The sequence below is a fragment of the Antechinus flavipes genome, chromosome 5 (assembly GCF_016432865.1).
Source record: "Antechinus flavipes isolate AdamAnt ecotype Samford, QLD, Australia chromosome 5, AdamAnt_v2, whole genome shotgun sequence".
Taxonomy (NCBI): Eukaryota; Metazoa; Chordata; class Mammalia; order Dasyuromorphia; family Dasyuridae; genus Antechinus; species Antechinus flavipes.
Window position 1 is genome coordinate 169,878,676 of NC_067402.1, and position 20,250 is coordinate 169,898,925.

The window sequence follows — 20,250 nt, forward strand, 5'->3', positions numbered from 1 at the left end:
AAACTAAAAGTTGTTTTAGACTGGAGTCATTGGCAGAAATGAATTTATAGATTCAATATTTTCATATTGAAGTCAAATATAGCACCTCCAAAATTTCTTAAAGTAGGAAGTGAAAAGAAAGATATTTAAAAGCAGTAACAGAAGACAGACTTTTAAAAAAATACAATTAGGATCAGTCTTATAGCTAAAATCTAGAATTCCCTAAGCCAACTATATCTTTTTTTTTTTTTTTTAAATAGCTTTTTATTGACAGAACATATGCTTGGATAATTTTTCAACATTGACCCTTGCAATCACTTCTATTCCAACTTTTCCCTTTCTTCCCTCCACCCTCTCCCCTATTATGGCAGGCAGTCTCATACATGTTAAACATGTTAAAGGATCTCTTAAATACAATATATGTGTACATATTTATACAATTCTCTTGTTACACAAGAAAAGTCAGATTTAGAAAGATAAAAATAACGTGGGAAGAAAAACAAAAATGCAAGCAGTCCACATTCGTTTCCCAGTGTTCTTTCTTTGGGTGTAGCTGGTTCTGTTCATCACTGATCAATTGGAACTGAATTGGATTCTCTCATTGCTGAAGATAGCCACTTCCATCAGAATTGATCCTCATATAGTATTGTTGTTGAAGTGCATAATGATTCCTGGTTCTGCTCATTTCACTTAGCATCAGTTCATGTAAGTCTCTCCAGGCCTCTGTATTCATCCTGCTGGTCATTTCTTACAGAACAATAATATTCTATAACATTCATATACCATAATTTACTTAGCTGTTCTCCACTTGATGAGCATCCATGCATTTTCCAGTTTCTAGCCACTACGAAAAGGGCTGCCACAAACATTTTTGCACATACAGTTCCCTTTCCCTTCTTTAGTATCTCTTTGGAATATAAGCCCAGTAGTAACACTGCTGGATCAAAGGGTATGCACAGTTTGATAAGTTTTTGAGCATAGTTCCAAATCATTCTCCAGAATGGTTGGATCTGTTCACAATTCCATCAACAATGCATCAGTGATGGTCCCAGTTTTCCCACATCCCCTCCAACATACATCATTATCTTTTCCTGTCATCTTAGCCAATCTGACAGGTGTGTAGTGGTATCTCAGAGTTGTCTTAATTTGCATTTCTCTGATCATTAATGATTTGGAACACCTTTTTATATTAGTAGAAATAGTTTCAGTTTCATCATCTGAAAATTGTCTGTTCATATCCTTTGACCATTTATCAATTGAAGAATGGCTTGATTTCTTATAAATTAGAGTCAATTCTCTATATATTTTAGAAGTGAGGCCTTTATCAGATCCTTTGAATGTAAAAATGTTTTCCCAGTTTGTTGCTTCCCTTCTAATCTTGTTTGCATTAGTTTTGTTTGTACAAAAGCTTTTTAAGTTGGTATAATCAAAATTTTCTATTTTGTGATCAATAATGATTTCTAGTTCTTCTTTGGTCACAGATTCCTTCCTCCTCCCCAAGTCTGAGAGGTAAACTATCCTATGTTCTTCTAATTTATTTATAATTTCATTCTTTATGCCTAAATCATTAACCCATTTTGATCTTATTTTGGTGTAGGGTGTTAAGTGTTGGTCTATGCCTAGTTTCTACCATACTAATTTCCAATTTTCCCAACAGTTTTGTCAAATAGTGAGTTCTTATCCCCAAAGTTGGGATCTTTGGGTTTGTCAAACACTACATTGCTATAGTTATTGACTATTTTGTCCTATGAACCTAACCTATTCCACTGATCAACTAATCTATTTCTTAGCCAATACCAAATGATTTTGGTGACTACTGCTTTATAATATAGTTTTAGATTAGGTACAGCTAGGCCACCTTCATTTGATTTTTTTTTCATTAGTTCCCTTGAGATTCTTGACTTTTGTTCTTCCATATGAATTTTGTTGTTATTTTTTCTAGGTTGGGCATAGTTTCAAATTGCTCTCCAGAATGTTTGGCTCTTTTCACAATTCCACCAACAATACATTAGTGTCCCAGTTTTCCCACATGACTCCTAATATTTCAGATCACACTTTCTAACCTTAGATGTCCTTCAATGTTCTATCCTGGATTTCTCTTTTCTTCTCCTACTTCACTTATCTCATCAATTACCATGGATTTGATTGCCATTAATTTTGGTTGATTCTCAAATCTACCTCTTCTTTCCCATTCTTTCTGCTGACTTTCAATCTTGCATTTCCAATTGCCATTCTGTTATTTTGAACTAGATGTTCAGTACATATTTTAAACTAAAAAACATAAAAAAACTAAAAAACTGAACTCATAAATATTTTCCCCCAAATCCTCCTCCACTCCTACCTTCCTTCATAGTGTAAAGGATTACATCTTTCTAGGCCTTCAGACTCATATCTTAATTGTCTTTCTGAATTCATCACTATTTCACCTTTCTCTACCCCACCATGTCCAATCTTTCCAATGATTATTGACTTTACCTTTGCAATATCTCTTGAATATACCTCCATTTCATCTCTGATACTACCACTACTTTAGTGCAAGCCTTCATCACCTCACACTTGGGCTGTTGCAATAACCTCTTGGTGGCTCTGCCTGCCTTGGGTCTTTCCCTACTCCAAATCATTCCTTAGCCACTAAAGTGATTTTCATAAAGCTGAGGTTGATAGCGTCACTTCCCTACTCAGTACATTGCAAAGTCTTTCCTGATCTAGCTTCCTGTTACCTTATTTCACAACAAGACACCACATCTCTTGGCTCTGGGCATTCTCTCTTGACTGTTTCCCATTCCCGAAATACTCTTTCTTCTTCCTCACTTTTGCCTACTAAGTTCCATGGTTTCCTTTAATTTAAGTCCCACTAAAATTCCACCTTCAACTGGAAATTTATCATAATTCCTTTTACTTCTGGTGCCTTCCTTCTGTTAGTTATTTCTTATTTTGGCTGATCTAGCTTGCTTTATTTATATTGTATGTATCTTGTCTCCCCTATTAAACTGTGAACTCCTTTAGAGCAGGGACAGTCTTTTGCCTCTTTTTTTGTACTTACCTCTGTATTAGCAGGTGGTGCTTAATTAATATTTATTGATTAATTGTCAAGCTAGAGCATTGAACTGAACCTAATAAGATAAAAGTCACTAGGAATAAACAAAAAAAATTGCACCTGGGGAATAAATTTTAAACTTGACAAATATAAGATGTTTGGATATAAGGAGAGGTGGTTAGGTAGCAGTTATTCTGAAGAAGATCTGAGGGTTTACTCCACATGTGATAGCAGTGTGATATAGCAACTAACTAAGCTTAATTTGGGACTGAATTTTGTGCTATATTTTCTTGTCTACAGTTTTGTGTTCTGTCCTGGGCACTACTATTTAATAAGGATATCTATAAGCTGGAGAGTGTTCATAGTAAGACAAGGACTTTAAATCTTCCTGTAAAGGTTAGGTAAAGGAATTGGGCTTGTCTAGCATGGAGAAGAGAAGTTTTGGGAAGGAGGTAGCCTTGGGGAAGAGAGGGTGAATATATTCCTAAAAATGGAAGGGCTACCAGGTGGCTTACATATTCTTAGAGATCTTCAAGCATTATTTGCAAAATCATTTGTTGGGCATTATAGTGAGAATTACTTTTTATAAAATTAAGAGTAGGTGGTCACTAAATTTTCTTCCAACTCTCATATTTTCTTTATATCCATGCAATATAGACATTGGCCTTCTATATAGTCTGAAAATCTCTAGTTTTTCTTATTTCTTATTCTTGGCGTGATATATGAAGTGAAATGCAAACCATTGATATACAAGTGTTTACTTCTAAACCAACAATAAAAAGAGATATAGGTACCATATCTTTTTGAGTAGAAAAAAACTTTCTGGGAGGTAATTTTGTATACTTTTAAAAGACTGCCTCTAAAAGGTAATTTTAAATTGTGGAATTAAGGATGATGTCAGAAATGAGATTTATGCATTGGCCAATGATAGATTAGGTATAGATGAGACTTCTAGATGGGGTCAACCAATTTCTACATTTTATTGAATTTTTTCATTTCACAAAGTTTTTTTTCCTCTACTCCACTTCTAGGATGTATTATAATCTTTTGATACAGGTAGAGAGCCATGTCATTAATTTATGACTTCACCTTAAATACTTTGCTTGGTCTTGCCTAAAGATTGCAATCTTTTATAGACTTTTTAATCTACCTAAATTCTGTGATTTGACCATTACATTTACACTTATTATTAACACATTTCATTTACTATATATTATAGTTGTATTATATATTTTAATGGGATTTATTTAGTTTTTTTTCTAATGAGTTTTAGGAAGGCATTACAACGCATCATACGTATGGATATTACCAAATTTGCCTAAATATTTTCCTTTATTTTTCCCCAAGGGAGTTCCGAAATGACTTTTTAGAACTTCTCAGAAGAAGATTTGGTAGGTAACTTATGTTATTCAAGTTACTTTCTTATTATAATTTGATTATCTCCTCATTTAACTGTTCTATGTTCTTTGCTTTGCTTTTAGGTACAAAGAGAGTCCACAACAACATTGTATATAATGAGTATATCAGTCATCGAGAACATATTCATATGAATGCTACTCAGTGGGAAACACTAACTGATTTTACCAAATGGTTAGGCAGAGAAGGTAACTTTTTTTTTTATGTTTAGAATTTTTCTTTTTTTTCTTTTCTTTTCTTTTCTTTTAAAGTTTTTGATTTTCAAAACATATGAATGGATAATTTTTCAACATTGACCCTTGCATAGCTTTGTGTTCCAAATTTTCCCCTCCTTCCCCTTCCTTCCTCCCCTAGATAGCAAGCAATCCAATATATGTTATACATGTTAAAATATATGTTAAATCCAACATATGTAAACATATTTATACAGTTATCTTGCTGCACAAGAAAAATCAGATTAAAAAGGAAAGAAAATGAATAAGAAAACAAAATGCAACTAAATAACAAAAACAGTGAGAATGTTATGTTGTGATCTACACTCAGTTCCCACAGTCCTCTTTCTGGGTACAGACGCTCTCTTCATCACAAGATCATTGAAACTGACCTCAATCATTTCATTGTTGGAAAGAGTAATGTCCATCAGAATTGCTTGTCGTAGTATTGTTGTTGCTGTATATAATGGTCTCCTGGTTCTGCTCATTTCACTTAGCATCAGTTCATGTAAGTCTCTCTGGGCTTCTCTAAAATCAACTTGCTGATTGTTTCTTATAGAACAATAATATTCCTTAACATTCACATACCATAAAGAAGGTAACTTTTAAAGAGTAGAAAGCATAATTATTTTATGTCTTCTTTAAAAAGGACAACTAGTTTAATTTATTAATGTATTTGTGAAATTAATAGGTAAATGGGGCAGTGAAAAAGCCGAGGCAAATTTTTAAGGAGCATAATGGAGCAAGACTTTCTGTTGAGTGATTTTGAAGGATTTTTTTTTTTTCTCTTTTAAACCATTCTCCCTTAGGATTTGTTACCACCTTTAATAATTCTTATTCTTCTTGCTCAATCCTCTTCAGTCTTATTCTATTTAAGTGGATTTTCTATTTGTTTTCCCCTTTTTTACTTTTAATCTTTAAAGGATTAGAATGTGGTTTTCTTGAGAACAGTGACTGTCTTACTTTTTTGTATTTATATCCCCAGGGCTTAGCACAGTGCTTTGTGCTGGCTTCATTGTTTATTAGTTAGGACTAGATTGAAAGGGAGAAGTCTCATCTTTTTTCAATCATAGAGGTTTAAAGCTGGAAGGCCCCTAAGACCCCTAAAAAATAGAGTCCAAAGTTTTAGATCTAGAAACCCAGTCCCAGGGAGTTGAAGTTATTTTCCCAGTATCACACAGCTAGCTGATTGCAGAGCAGAAGCCAGAAACCCAGGTTTTTTGAACCTGCTTCAGTGCTCACTCTGTATCTTTCTATTTTCCACATAATTGAGTAGCTATCTTAAAGAACATTTCCCCCATTATCTAGTCCATTACATTCACTAATTCTTTGCCCCAAAGCTGTAAAACAATAAACATGTGACTGACCCAGGGAACAAGGTGATTGACTCAGACTCCTCAGACCTTTACTGTTGGCTAATTTTACTTACCCATCATGATACAGTATTTGTAAAATGCTTTCTGCACAATACTGGAGTCTTGGTATCCACTATAAAAATACTTTTTTTCCTTCCTTTTCCTTCTTTGTCTCTCTGCCTTCTCAATTCCACTGTCCCCCACTCTAATTTTTCATATCTTGGAAGCAATAAAAAAAGAATCTTAAGACTTAATAGTTTTCTTTAGAATGGCAGAATGCCTGTAGTGGCATTTGATGTGGCTTGTAAAGAAAATTACTTTATATGGGGTAAAGGTCTATGTAAATGTAACTTGCTCTTGTTATGATTATTTTAGGGATCTGTGATTTCAACTTTGTTGAGCCTCTCTTTAATGAGATTCCTCTCAGCCTCTCCCAGGTTTAGTCAACAATTATTTTTTGAGTTGCTATAGCCATAAAGTTTATTACTCAGTGGCCAATCCCCTAGAATGAGCTTCTCTGAAGTTAGGGAGGCCTCTCTTTGGGGGACTGACAAATTTTTATTGAGAAACTAGAATGTTGGCCCTGCCAGAAATTGTTTTTCATTGGTCTAGCTTTTCAAGACATCAGTTGATACAGTGAGGTTGATACAGATTGGATTTTGTATCATTTTTATATTAAGTATAATTAAATATTTGTCTTATGTTCTATCTCTTAACTTAAGTAAATATATATTACAACAATCCTCCCTATTAGACTGCATATTCTTCAAGGGCAGGTGTTTTTTCATACTTATCTTTCTACTGTCTAACATAATACCATATATTAACTATTTTATTTAATGTTTGTTGAATGTGATTATTAATCATCTTTCATCTCCATTTATATTTTAGTTTTAAGTCAAAATTTAATTATATATTTGTGGATTTATTTTTTTAAGGTTTATGTAAAGTGGATGAGACGCCCAAAGGATGGTATATTCAGTACATTGATAGAGACCCAGAAACTATTCGTAGACAACAAGAACAGGAGAAAAAAAAGAAGCAGGACCTTGATGATGAAGAAAAAACTGCCAAATTTATTGAAGAACAAGTAAGAAGAGGTTTAGAAGGAAAAGAACAGGTAAGATACTTTTTTTCAAGAGGAAAAAGAGACATTATTTCCCGTTTATTTTATTTTTAAAAAAATAATTATAACTTTTTATTGACAGAACCCATGCCTGGGTAATTTTTTACAACATTATCCCTTGCACTCACTTCTTTCCAACTTTTCCCCTCCCTTCCGCCACCCCCTGCCCCAGATGGCAATCAGTCCTACACATGTTAAATATGTCACAGTTTATCCTAGATACAATATATGTGTGCAGAACCAAACAGTTTTCTTGTTGCACAGGAAGAATTGGATTCAGAAGGTAAAAATAACCCAGGAAGAAAAAAAATGCAAACAGTTTACATTCATTTCCCAGTGTTCTTTTTTTGGGTGTAGCTGCTTTTGTCCATCATTGATCAATTGGAATGAATTAGATCTTCTCTTTGTCGAAGAAATCCACTTCTATCAGAATATATCCTCATACAGTATTGTTGTTGAAGTATATAATGATCTCCTGGTCCTGTTCATTTCACTCAGCATCAGTTCATGTAAGTCTCTCCAAACCTCTCTGTGTTCATCCTGCTGGTCATTCCTTACAGAACAATAATATTCCATAACATTCATATACCACAATTTACCCAGCCATTCTCCAATTGATGGGTATCCATTCATTTTCTAGTTTCTAGCCACTACAAACAGGGCTGCCACAAACATTTTGGCACATACAGGTCCCTTTCCCTTTTTTAGTATCTCTTTGGGATATAAGCCCAGTAGTAGCACTGCTGGATCAAAGGGTATGCACAGTTTGATAACTTTGGGGGCATAATTCCAGATTGCTCTCCAGAATGGTTGGATTCGTTCACAACTCCACCAACAATGTATCAGTGTCCCAGTTTTCCCTCATCCTCTCCAGCATTTATCATTATTTTTTCCTGTCATCTTAGCCAATCTGACAGGTGTGTGGTGGTATCCCCTTTATTTTTTGATAATGCTTCCAGAAAACTTCTTTTGCAAATTTATATTTGAACAAATAATTTTCATACATTAAAATGTCATAACAACTTTCACTCATTCCAGGTTTCCATTAGGATTCTTTATCAAGTTATTCCTGTTTACTTTTCTCTTTTTGTAGATCTTGTTAGTTCTGCTTTTTAGCTTTGGATTATTTCATAAAAGGATTTTAAACTTTTTTTTTTCCTTACTATTTTAATTTCATTAAAATATTCTGATTCATTAATGTAACACAATTTATAGAACCATTCCTTTTCCTAGATATTAGTTATTTCCAGTTTTTTTGCAATTAGAAATAATGCTGTTTTTCTTCTCCATGGCTTCTCTTGAATTGATATCTAGCTAGAAATTAAAAGAAGAGATTTTTCCCATCTTGCCTACAATAAAGCCTAGAGAATTCCTTTTTCTTCAAGGGCCCCTCCCCCGATGGTGAGGAAATAACCTATTCCTTCTGCTTCCGCCTTTCTCTCCCCTCCAAAAAAATACCTAACAAAACTTGATTTCCTCTTCCTTTCATGTGAACCACAGTTTGATTGTACTTTTTTCCTTGAGCCTTAATAGAACCTCTCACTTGAAGTACTACTCTGTTGTCTCCTTTTACCTTTGTCTCTTTTGCTCTTGAATTCTCATTTCCTAAGACTGTTTCTTCTAGAATTCCCATCTTCAAACTCAACAAAAGACTTCTCTTAAAGGCTGTTTCATTGCCTGTGTAGGGGAAAAACTATCTTATGTAGCAAAGACCTTTCAATCACCTTATTAGTAATAATTTTTATTTCTTTAATGATTCATCAGGCAAAGCATTCCTGCTATTTTTAAGTGATCATTCTGTGGCATGATAGGATTTAGACTAGATGGCTTTTGAGGTCTCTTCTAGTTTTAGCTCTATAATCCTGTCGTCTAAACCTCTTTCTATCCTGCTTTTCTTCTTTTGAACAGTTTTAAAGTCATATTGCACTTCTGTAGCTATTGGAATAGTTTCCTTGGTTATTTGCACTAGAGACCAGATGCATGTAAATAAAAGGCTGATTCTGCTTCATTGGCTCATGTCTATCTTTGGTTAAAACAATAGACCTAGACAAACTCATGTTCTTGAAACATTGTAGAGTAACTTTTGAACTATCACAGTCTTTTATGGAAAAGTTTTTAGTTTTTTACTTAAAATGATTCATAACGTATAATTTCTGAAGGTAATATTCTTGTTTTATTTTTTATTGTTTAACTTAAGGCATATAGACTATAGACCAGTTTGTATAGCTAATGAAAAGACTTGTTTAGAAGAGCTGCTATTAATAAAGGGATTATCATTAAGAAAGTAATTTTTATTTTTTAGAATCTCAATTTAGGATTAATTTTTTTTTTTCTTTTGCTGAGGCAAGTGGGGTTAAGTGACTTGTCCAGGGTCACAGAGCTAGGCAGTGTTAAGTGTCTGAGGCCATATTTGAACTCAGGTCCTTCTGACTTCAGGCATGGTGCTCTTAGCTGCCCCTTTAGGGTTAAATGTTAAGCTTAATTAGTCACATTGGGATGGTATTAAAGTATGATTCATATCTGTTTTTTCATTTATGTGTTGGGAACTTGAGGAAAACTTCTTCAAGATGTGTAGATCAACAATTTTTGTATAGTTTTGTAGTCTCACAAAGCCTGAGGCTTTGAGGGATTAGGTGACTTGTCCAAGATCATACAGCCTTATATTGTGGGACTTTTAACAAGGTTTTCTTAAATCTAAGTGTCAGCAGGCAATCACAGCTCCACAAAAGTTATGTGAAAACTAGGTTTATTACAAGAGAAACTGACATGCATGTGGAATCTAAAGAGTTCACAACCCGTACAAAAATTTGCTTATTTATATCAGCAGGACAAAGATTGGAGGAGAAGATACAAAATTTCATTCAAGGGGGCATGGCATGGGAGAGGAAAAAGTTCAGTAAAAATGGGAAAAAGGTCAAAATTCTCCTGATAAGGAGAAGCAAAAGGCAATGGCAAAAGTCAAATTCTTTACCCTTGATAATTGTTAGACTAAGAAGAGAGGATGATCCACTTATCAGCATGAGACCCAGCTGCATGAAAATTATTCCAGTCTAGGCATCTTGGACACACAGGGAGCCTGGTTTGGGATACCAAAAAAAAATTATATTACTTTGGGGGAGGGAGGGTCATCCTTGACATGCATGCTGCACGTTCCTGAAAAATATGGCAACATAAAAGGACAAGTTCAGAGGACTTCTTAACATAGGTCATATCTCTTTTGCCACATTTCCTCTGATATTAAAATAAAGAGCTAATTTGAAGCAGTTTAATTTTCTGAATAAATCAAATGATGAAACTAAAATCTTGGAATTCTTTTCTTTCCAGGAATGTCCAGTTTTCACTGAATTAAGTAGGGAAAATGATGAAGAAAAAGGTAAGGGGGTATATATTTAACATACATGCTTTGAATTCTTATAAAATGAGTTAATAGAAGCAATTTAGTTCTTAATTTAGTTCAAATAGATTTAATTTCTTGATTTGTTTGAAATATATTTAAAAAAACTCCCAACACTTTTATTGTCACCTTCCTGATGCATATTTTGATTTCTTTTTTTCTTTTTTTGGGGGGGGGTTGTCACTAGTTGCCTTCAATTTGAATAAAGGAGCAAGTACTTCAGGTGCTTCTTCCAAAGCAAGGTTAGTAACATTTACAATTACTTAATTAAGAATATAGAATCCTTTTGTGAAATATGTGTAGGGAAGAAAATTCTTATTCTTTAATAATAATGTGTGAATAAAATAATGTGTGAAAACAATAAATGAAATAAATTATTTAGGTGAAAATTGGTAGAAGAATAAATGGAATTTTTTTTTTTTTTGAGTCTTCTTGAAATTGTCATGACATTATTCTGGGTTGAATTTTGGGGTATCTTTAGAACTGAGAAGATTTTTTTTTTTTCTGTGAAAGAATTCTTTATCTTGGTCAATGTGTTACATATCTCTTCAACTTTAGTTCCTGAATTGGGCCTTTGTGCGAGAGCCAGACTTTGCTCTCTACCATAATTTTTAATAGAATATTTTCCCCCTTGTTCATGACTGGGGTCACTTGGATTCTTATTTTGACTTCTGTCTTTGGAAGTGTATCTATAATTAGATGGTGGTAGGTTTTAGGCCTTCTGTGGGTCTATGAGGTCCAATGTGCTATATCTTTAGCTCGGATCTTCTGTAGTGTCTCAGGACAGAGTATTATGGATCATGGACTTTTGGGACTTAGGGAGTCCTAGTTCCAAATATTTTTGCATTTATACTCATCACTGCTATTCCAGGTTGCTTGTAGTTTTATGTTGTAAGTTTCTTCCATTCTGTAGCTTTCTCATATGAACTCTTCACTGTTGCTGCCTCCAGGTACATAGTCTTGTAGTCAACAAATGTCAATATTCATTAGGAAATTGGTCTATAATTTTCTTTCTCTGTTTCGCCTTTCCTGGTTTAGGTATGGGTACCATGTCTCTATCATAAAAGGAATGAGTAGGATTCCTTCCTCTTCTGTTTTCCCAAATAGTTTATATAGTACTGTAATTAATTGTTCCTTAAATGTTTGGTAGAATTCACATGTAAGTCCATCTGACTTAGAGATTTTTTTTTTTTTTTTTTTTTTTTTTTTTTGCTGAGGCAATTGGGGTTAAGTGACTTGCCCAGGGTCACACAGCTAGGAAGTGCTAAGTGTCTGAGACCAGGAGGATTCAGATCCTCCTGACTCCAGGGCTGGTGCTCTATCCACTGTGCCACCTAGCTGCCCTGGGATATTTTCTTAAGGAGTTCATTGATGGCTTTTTCAGTTTCTTTTTCTAAAATGGGACTATTTAAGTATTTTATTTCCTTTTCTGTTAATTTGGGCAAACTACATTTTTGTAAGTATTTGTCCATTTCAATTTTATTAATCTTTGATTTTCAGAATTTCTGATTTGATGTTTATTTGGAGGTTTTTAATTTGTTCTTTTTCTGACTTTTTTGTTGCATGCCCAATTCATTGGTCTCCTCTTTCTCTTCAACACTTGTCTTTAACCTGACTTTGGTCATTGAGAAGCTTTTATTTTATTTATCCGAGTTGCCATTGGCTTTTTCAGGGGCTCATTTTTTGCTTGGTCTTCTGGATGATTTTTGAAAATGCTATTCTAAAGAGAATAAAATGAAAAACCATAGTTTCTCATTTGATTGCTTGATCATTATTTGGTTTGGTACTAATTTTTTTTAATAAGTATTTTAATAAGTATGGGAGCTTCTCTACTTTTTTCTCCTTCTGCAGCTTTCTTATTCAGTAATGATGTGAGCTTGAAAGGAGAACCCTAAGAAAGAAGTATGTTTTTGGCGATCTAGTACTTAACATTTTTATCAGAGACTTAAATAAAGACATAAATAGTACACTTCTCTAATTTCTAGATGACACAAAGTTTGTGGGACTAGCCTAAGGTTAGGTGACAGATCAGAATTTTTATAAGGTTCAAAAAGAGCTCAGTTGTCTAAAGCATTTGTGTCAAATCCAAATAGAAATGGGGTCTCTAGACTGTATTGTAAGGATCCCTGCAGGCTTCATTTTGATTCAGAAAATTACATGTTAGCATTATGCATTTTCTATTGTATTTTAAATTTATTTTGTGAAATGTTCCCCAGTTACATTTTAATCTAGTACAGGCCTGAGTGTTGTGACTGTACATTTGACACCAGTGACAGAACCTAATGAAATGAAATTAATGGGGAAAATGTAAAATCTTTTTTAAAATTTAAGAAATCATCTTCATAAGTCATAAATCATCTTCATAAGATGAAGGTGGAATATGTAGGTTCTTCTGGAAAGTACATCTTGGTACTATATTAGGACTAAAACATTACATGAGTTAGCAGTATAGGATAGCAACTAGAAGTTTACCATAAGATGTAAACCTCTGTTACATAGAAAGACATAGTGTGCAGGACTAGAGAGAGAGTATTCTTGTTCTATTTTGTCTTGGTAAGATCTGAGTACCATATTTTAGGAATGATAATAGTGAACTAGAGAGTATCCAAAGGATGGTGACCAAGACGGTGAAAATCATCAAGATCATACCAAGAGAGGCTCTTTGAAAAGAATTAAAAATATCTAAACTGGAAAAAGATTTATTGGGGACATGATAGCTATCTTCAAAAATCTGAAAAGTTGTTGCGTGGATGAGGGGTCAGAATTGTTCTACTTGTATCCCAAAATCCCTAAATAGGATCATTAGGTAGAAGTTTCAGTCACATTTTGAATGGAACAGTGGAAGAATTGCCTAAGAAAGCTACCCCAAAGTAGAATGAACTCCCTCATAAAGGGGAATCCATTGCCTCTTAATTCTTCAGTTCTTTAAAAAAAGATTGACTGCTTGGAATCTTATTTAGATATGTATTGGACTAGATGCCTTCTTTGTTTTTATTTTCAATTTCTGAGAGTCTGTGAAAAATTTAAATGAAAAGTTAGTGCCTCTACAGTGAGTAAGAACCTTGTGAACCCCTGCCTAAATTTGTTGTGCTGTAAACCATGGTACCTTCTTTGTTTTTTTGATTGATTTAAATTCTTATAAATCAGAGGTGCTATCAAATATGATTGCCTTGTTACTCTTTATTGTAAAAATTTGTATATCTTATTTGCTGGGTCAATCAGCAAGCATTTATTAGGCAAGTGCTATATGTTAGGCATTGTGCTAAATGTTGAACTTACCAAGAAAAGTAAAAGACAGTCCCTGATTTCAAGGAATTCAAAGTAAACTGCCTTGGTTTTTCTTTCTATCAGCTCTCTGGGTCCTAGTGCATTGAAAATGGTGGGGACTGCAGCATCAGTGAAACGGAAAGACTCATCCCATAGTTCATCTCAGTCAAAAGAAAAGAAGAAGAAGAAATCTGCACTTGATGAAATCATGGAGGTATAGTTAATAGAGCATATCTTATAGAATAATGATTCTTAAGTGGGGATAAAGTAGGAAATAATTATATACTTCAAAGCTAATAAAACTCCAAAGAGAGCTCAAAGAATATTGTACTATATTATATAAATATATATCAATCTTGAGCTGGACAAGTTATATATGCTGTTTTATGAGAAGTGATTGTTAGTTGTATTCATCTGAATTCATCATTCATAGAAAACCAAAACTTTTGGTACAGAATTAGAAAAATCAGCAATAATAAATTATCATTCAAAGCTTTATATTCAGAAGGTTATTAAAGCCAACATAGTTATTTTTTCCCTTAGTCTTTGAATTGATTTTTTTCCCAGTATGCTTGTGCTTTCCTGTTGCTTCTAGCCTTGGAACATCTTGACAAATGATTGAAGATATTTAGATGAGATATTTTTATGGTTTTGGTGGAGCTCATAATGTCGACTCTTTGATAAAGTAATTTATACACTTGAACATATTTAACTAATGAGGGTCAATTTATGAGACTTTGCATATATTGTAATAAATATCTGTCCCTGTAATCCCCAGACCTTAGCTTTACCCTACTAAAAAAGGGAGGAGAAGGCCTAGAAGCAAACTGAACACTTCTTTTATTAAAGTAAAGCAACTAAAATAGTTGCTGTATTTTTTCCTTTCCATGATCAAAGAAACTTGCTTCTTTGTTTCTAGCCTTCAAAAGATTGACACAAATTATTTTTGAGGTCATTTAATGTGATCACTTTTGTTCTATGAGCTACTGTATTATATCCGCTGTTGTCCTTCAGGGATGCATTTTTATCTATGGACTTAGAAATTTCATCCCATAAAATATTTAGGTAGTACTGATAAAGTAAAATTCCTAGTGCTTTTATTTGTTGTTGTTTTCTTTTTTCTCTTGTTCAGTCTCCTCTGATGCTGAAAATTCACTCGCTATAGGACAAACTGACAGTGTGATATAAAAGAAGCATATTAAGTCATTGCTTAAATGGCATATGCACCAGATTAAATTCTTTCATTTGTGTTAGAATACATGGGAGAGCTGTTGGAATACACGAGAGCCACCTGACAGTGGCTGCTGGAGATCCAACCCAGACCTGCAGAATGGTTCTCCTCTTCTGAGAGGATGATACAAGGAGACTGAGAGGCAGTTACTCTTCTCTGACCTCTCTGACTGAGAGGCCATTGCATTATCTGACCTCCCTCCTCTTCTCTCTGCCTCCAATTTATCTCATTCCCAGTCTGCAACACCTGTGTCAACAAAGGCTGACAACTCCTTCAGATGTTATGATTCACAGCTGTGGAGGTTCTCAGAGAATTGATCTGTCCCTTAACACAATTGTAATTTGGAATCTTGGTTGCCTTTGAAATGTTCATGGGAAAAGTTGTAGACTGTAGAATTAGATTTCAGCTGGAGATATAATATTCTCATTTATTCCCAAGGAAAGTTGGAAAATCAGCGTTAACTTCAAGTTAACTTTTAAGAAAGATCTGAGTATGTGACCATAATAATAAAACAGAGTTTTGTTATCCATTCATCTCTTCCCCCCTCTGGTTATTTGTAATTTTTAGTTCTCTTTTCCTCTGGCTTTATTATCATATTAAAATAATTTCATTAGCTTCTTGTGTTTAAAACTTGCTCTGATACTGGAGTATAATTCTATTTTCACTTTGAATAAACATTATTTTTATCTTTAACAGTGGCAAAGATGGACAAAGTAGTTTCAGCAGGTACTGAAGACAGTTGCAATTGTTGCATTCCTCTTTAAAAGTTAACGAGATGAGAAATTTTAGAAATACTACTTTTTAATAGTTAATAGTCTATAGCTTACAGTCAGCCACTCAATAAACATTTATGTGCCAGGCATTCTTCTGAACCCTGGGAATGTAGAGAAAGGCCAAAACAGATCTTGCTCTTAACAAGTTCACATTCTACTGGGGAAAACAATATGTAAAATAACTAGGAACATAGGAGATGAATATAGAATAAATAAAAAACAATTTAAAATGAAAAACCACTAGTAGTTGGAGGAAGTCAGTGAAAACCTCTTTTAAAAGGTAGACTTTTAGCTGAGAAGGAAGCTAGGGAAGCTAAGAGGGAGAAGTGATGAAATAGAGCATTCCAGGAATGGTGCAAAGGTTCTGACATGGGAAATTATCTCTTCTGTGGGAAACATTGAGAAGTCCAGTATAACTGTAAAAAGTTTATGGAAAGAAATAAAAGAGATTCAAAAGGTCTGACATTGGCGATGAATTAGGGGAGGGCATTCTTATTTTGGGATTTTTCCAGTTCATGATATACCATGATCTTTGATTCTCAACTTCCTGACCATAATTTTTTTTCTTCTTTTCTTCCTTCCCTCCCCATTTCAAGTTTTCCCTTTCTTTTGGGATGCTTTTTCTGTAATTTTCTCTAAAATTAAAAAAAAATTATTATGAACTAGTCAAACTTCACCAAACAGGAATATTTCCATGTACAAAAAAAGGCCAGAAAGAGAATCATATGTAAAGTCATGAATCTTTACAGTTTTTTTTTTTCCCATGGTATCCTCTTGGTAATTAACATAATAATTAACATTATTAAGGATTTTCTGGGAACAGTATTATAAATATCTTACTTGTTTTGTAGCTCGAAGAACAAAAGAAAAAAACTGCTCGAACAGATTATTGGTTGCACCCTGTAAGTACTATTTTTTAAGTAAGTATTAGTTTTTAAGGATCAAATTTGTCTTTCTGTGAAATTTTTTTCTGTTTGGATTTATCACAAATATCTATAAATTTCCAAATACATACTTCCTTTAGTGAGTTCTGTACAATATATTTTGTAATTTTCATATAAAGACTTGCTTCTTAATGACTTCATATCTTTCAGTTAGGATCCATTTAGCACAGGGAAGTGCCAAATCTAGCAAAAGATACTTTAAATTGAAGATCGTGAATATCTCTTTGAATAGAAGAATTTTTTTTCTACCTTTTTCTAAGAGAATTAGGACTAGTCAGATTTTTATATCTGAGATTGAAGATAATTTTTAACTAAAAAATATTAGAATGCTCCTGGATTACAGAAGAAATCTGATCTGAATCTGGCAGATCAAGGATGAGCATTTGTATTTATTTATTGATGTACCTGTTCTGAATTCATTAAGCTGAAAAGGTTTCACAAAACTTTTTTCCCCTTTTAAGTGAAGGTTCAGTCTTCTAAGGAGGCAATTCTTAGAAGAAAGAAATGTGCCAGTTACAAAATGAAAGTATTTAAACTAGGAGATGGGAAATCTGATGTCATTTGTATGTTGTATCTATCCCATCTTTGAAAATCCATTGCATCTTTATTTTAGCCTTTATGTCTTCATTTTTACCTCTGTAAAATGGAGGTAATTCCCACAATTGGTGGCTGTAAAGATTAATTCAGAAAATCATTGTTTCTAAGAAGAAAATTCTTCCTGTCATAACGTAAGAAATTAATGCAATTTGTAAAACCATTCTAGTTAACTCTTATCTGATAATTTGGGAATATGTAATTTATTTGCCTAATTTGTGGGTTGAAATTTAAGGCCATTGTAAACCTTTTGGAGGCAATATCTGGGTTTATGTGAGCTTGAGGGTTTATTTTTCCTTTCTCTCTTCCAGGAGCAAAGAGATTTTCTTCCCCACCTACCCAATGGAGAATGTTATTGCATCCTGTAGGAGGGGAAAATCAACCTAGTTGTTTTAGAAATACTTTTTTTTCCTTAGGATAGGTGGTTGGTAGGTTTTATATTTTCTTTAGAGATTTTTGTCATCCAGAGTTTTGCATAGTAAAAGCTATAATGAGACTAAAACTGATTCAATCAGATGAATTTCATAGGTTTATAGATATATTGTTGAAAGAGATCTTAAAGCTTATCCAGTAAATCTTTTCAATTTGTAAGGAAAATGAGACTTAGAAAGTTTAAGTGATTTGCTTAGGGATACCCAGGGACTAAGTGGTAGAAACAGAGTTTGAATCCAGGGCTTTTGATTATGTGCTCTTTTAATCTAGGACTCTTTCCACTATGCCACTAAATCTTATTGGTGATAGTAAATTATAGTACTTTAAAGTGTTGGTTCTTTTTTTTTTTAATTTTAATTTAATTTTATTTAATAATAACTTTGTATTGACAGAATCCATGCCAGGGTAATTTTTTACAACATTACTCCTTGCACTCGCTTATGTTTCGTTTTTTCCCCTCTCTTCCTCCCCCTCTTCCCCCCCCCCCCCAAGATGGCAAGCAGTCCTATATATGTTAGATATGTTGCAGTATATCCTAAATACAATACATATTTGCAGAACCGAACAGTTCTCCTGTTGCACAGGGAGAATTGGATTCAGAAGGTAAAAATAACTCGGGAAGAAAATCAAAAATGCAAATAGTTCACATTCGTTTCCCAGTGTTCCTTCTTTGGGTGTAGCTGTTTCTGTCCATCATTTATCTATTGAAACTCAGTTAGGTCTCTTTGTCATAGAAATCCACTTCCATCAGAATACATCCTCATACAATATCGTTGTCAAAGTGTATAATGATCTCTTGGTTCTGCTCATCTCACTTAGCATCAGTCCATGTAGGTCTCTCCAAGCCTCTCTGTATTCATCCTGCTGGTCATTCCTTACAGAGCAATAATATTCCATAACATTCATATACCACAATTTGTGTTGGTTCTTTTTGGTGAAAGGCCATTATTCTTAGAATGTGACTTCCAGTTGTACTTTACCAAAAATTTCACATGGCTTTCATATATAGAGATAAAATAACTAATATATTAATGCTGCTGTTCAAGTTTTTCAGCTAGGGAGGTATATTAGATATTTTGAACTATTTCAGAAATTAATTTTGTATTCTCTTTTTACTGTGAAGCACTTTGTCCAACTGTATGAACTTTTCAAAACTTTATAAAGAAAACAATTGCATAACAAGTAAAATTTCTTCAAGTAACCTCATTTTATAGCCTTTGGTAAACTAAGCCTATTTCTTTATAGCATACAGTGGTACATGACTCAGAAAAAAATGGCTGTCCTGACATTAATTAGTTATTATAATTTTTTTTTGGAAATTTCAGGATAGTCTTGGATTAATAAAATTCAAACATTTTCTTAGGGAATAGAAAGAGTTCTAGTATTAAAAGATTCTTTTTGCTGCTTTTGCATCCTTTTCTCCCATACCAGCCTTTTAAATTTTTAAAAAATTTAGTATTTTGCTTAATGTAGGACTGATAGCTAGCTATTCTTTTTAAAAATAAATATTTTTATTTATGAAATAACAAATATGAAGTCATTGCACTGAATATAGCAATAAATGAAGCAACTGAGTTTTCATTACTAACATTTGGAAAGCTTATCAGAATCAGGAAGACAGAAGAAATGAGTCCAACTTCTATTTATACGAAGTATATAATTGCAATTTTTTTCTACCACTTGAAAATAGATTCTCAGTGATAAGAATTAATCTGAAAATTTCTAGTGAGTTAAAAATTCAAAGTAATAATGAGCTACTTTTGAACTAATTTGACTACAATATATGAGTTTATAGGCTTTTTGTGATTTTTCTAGGAATCTTTGCTAATCCTGAAATCTATCAAAAGAGAACACTGGTTTATCTCGTTTTTAAAAAAGTTTCTTAAACTTTAATAATAAATGATGAAACTTTACATTTTTTCTGTATAGTCATTTTTGTGAGTGTTAGAATATTTGAGTATGTTTGGTTAAGTGTATTTTTTAAAATTTTTATTTCATAGCTTTTTATTTATAAGTTATGTGTTTGGGTAATTTTACAACATTGACAATTGCCAAACCTTTTGTTCCAATTTTTCCCTTCCTTCCCCCCACCTCCTCCCCTAGATGGCAGGATGACCAGTAGATGTTAAATATATTAGAGTATAAATTAGATACAAAATAAGTATACATGACCAAACATGCTGTACAAAAAGAATTGGACTCTGAAATATTGTACAATTAGCCTGTGAAGGAAATCCAAAATGCAGGCAGGCAAAAATATAGGGATTGGGAATTCAATGTAATGGTTCTTAGTTATCTCCCAGAGTTCTTTCGCTGGACGTAGTTGGTTCAAGGTGTATTTTTTAAAAAAGAATTAAATCAACAGAACAATTTCTATTTACTGTAGCATAGCAATAACTTAGAAATAAAGCTCTTCCATGAATTAATATTAATTTAAAGTAAAAGAACATTATAGAAAAGAATTCAGTCTTTTTTAAAAAAAATAACTTC

General features: G+C 33.3%; 1 protein-coding gene across 1 annotated transcript in view; it reads left to right on the top strand.

Moving 5' to 3' along the window:
* The window catches only part of KIN (Kin17 DNA and RNA binding protein), a 46,876-nt gene that overhangs the window by 8,140 nt on the left and 18,486 nt on the right, over positions 1-20,250 (top strand). Inside the window, exons 3-9 of the mRNA XM_051963158.1 lie at positions 4,364-4,407; positions 4,498-4,620; positions 6,938-7,119; positions 10,450-10,498; positions 10,707-10,761; positions 13,871-14,000; positions 16,642-16,692. Of these exons, the coding sequence (XP_051819118.1) occupies positions 4,364-4,407; positions 4,498-4,620; positions 6,938-7,119; positions 10,450-10,498; positions 10,707-10,761; positions 13,871-14,000; positions 16,642-16,692 (634 nt within the window). The remainder of the gene's footprint in view (positions 1-4,363; positions 4,408-4,497; positions 4,621-6,937; positions 7,120-10,449; positions 10,499-10,706; positions 10,762-13,870; positions 14,001-16,641; positions 16,693-20,250) is intronic.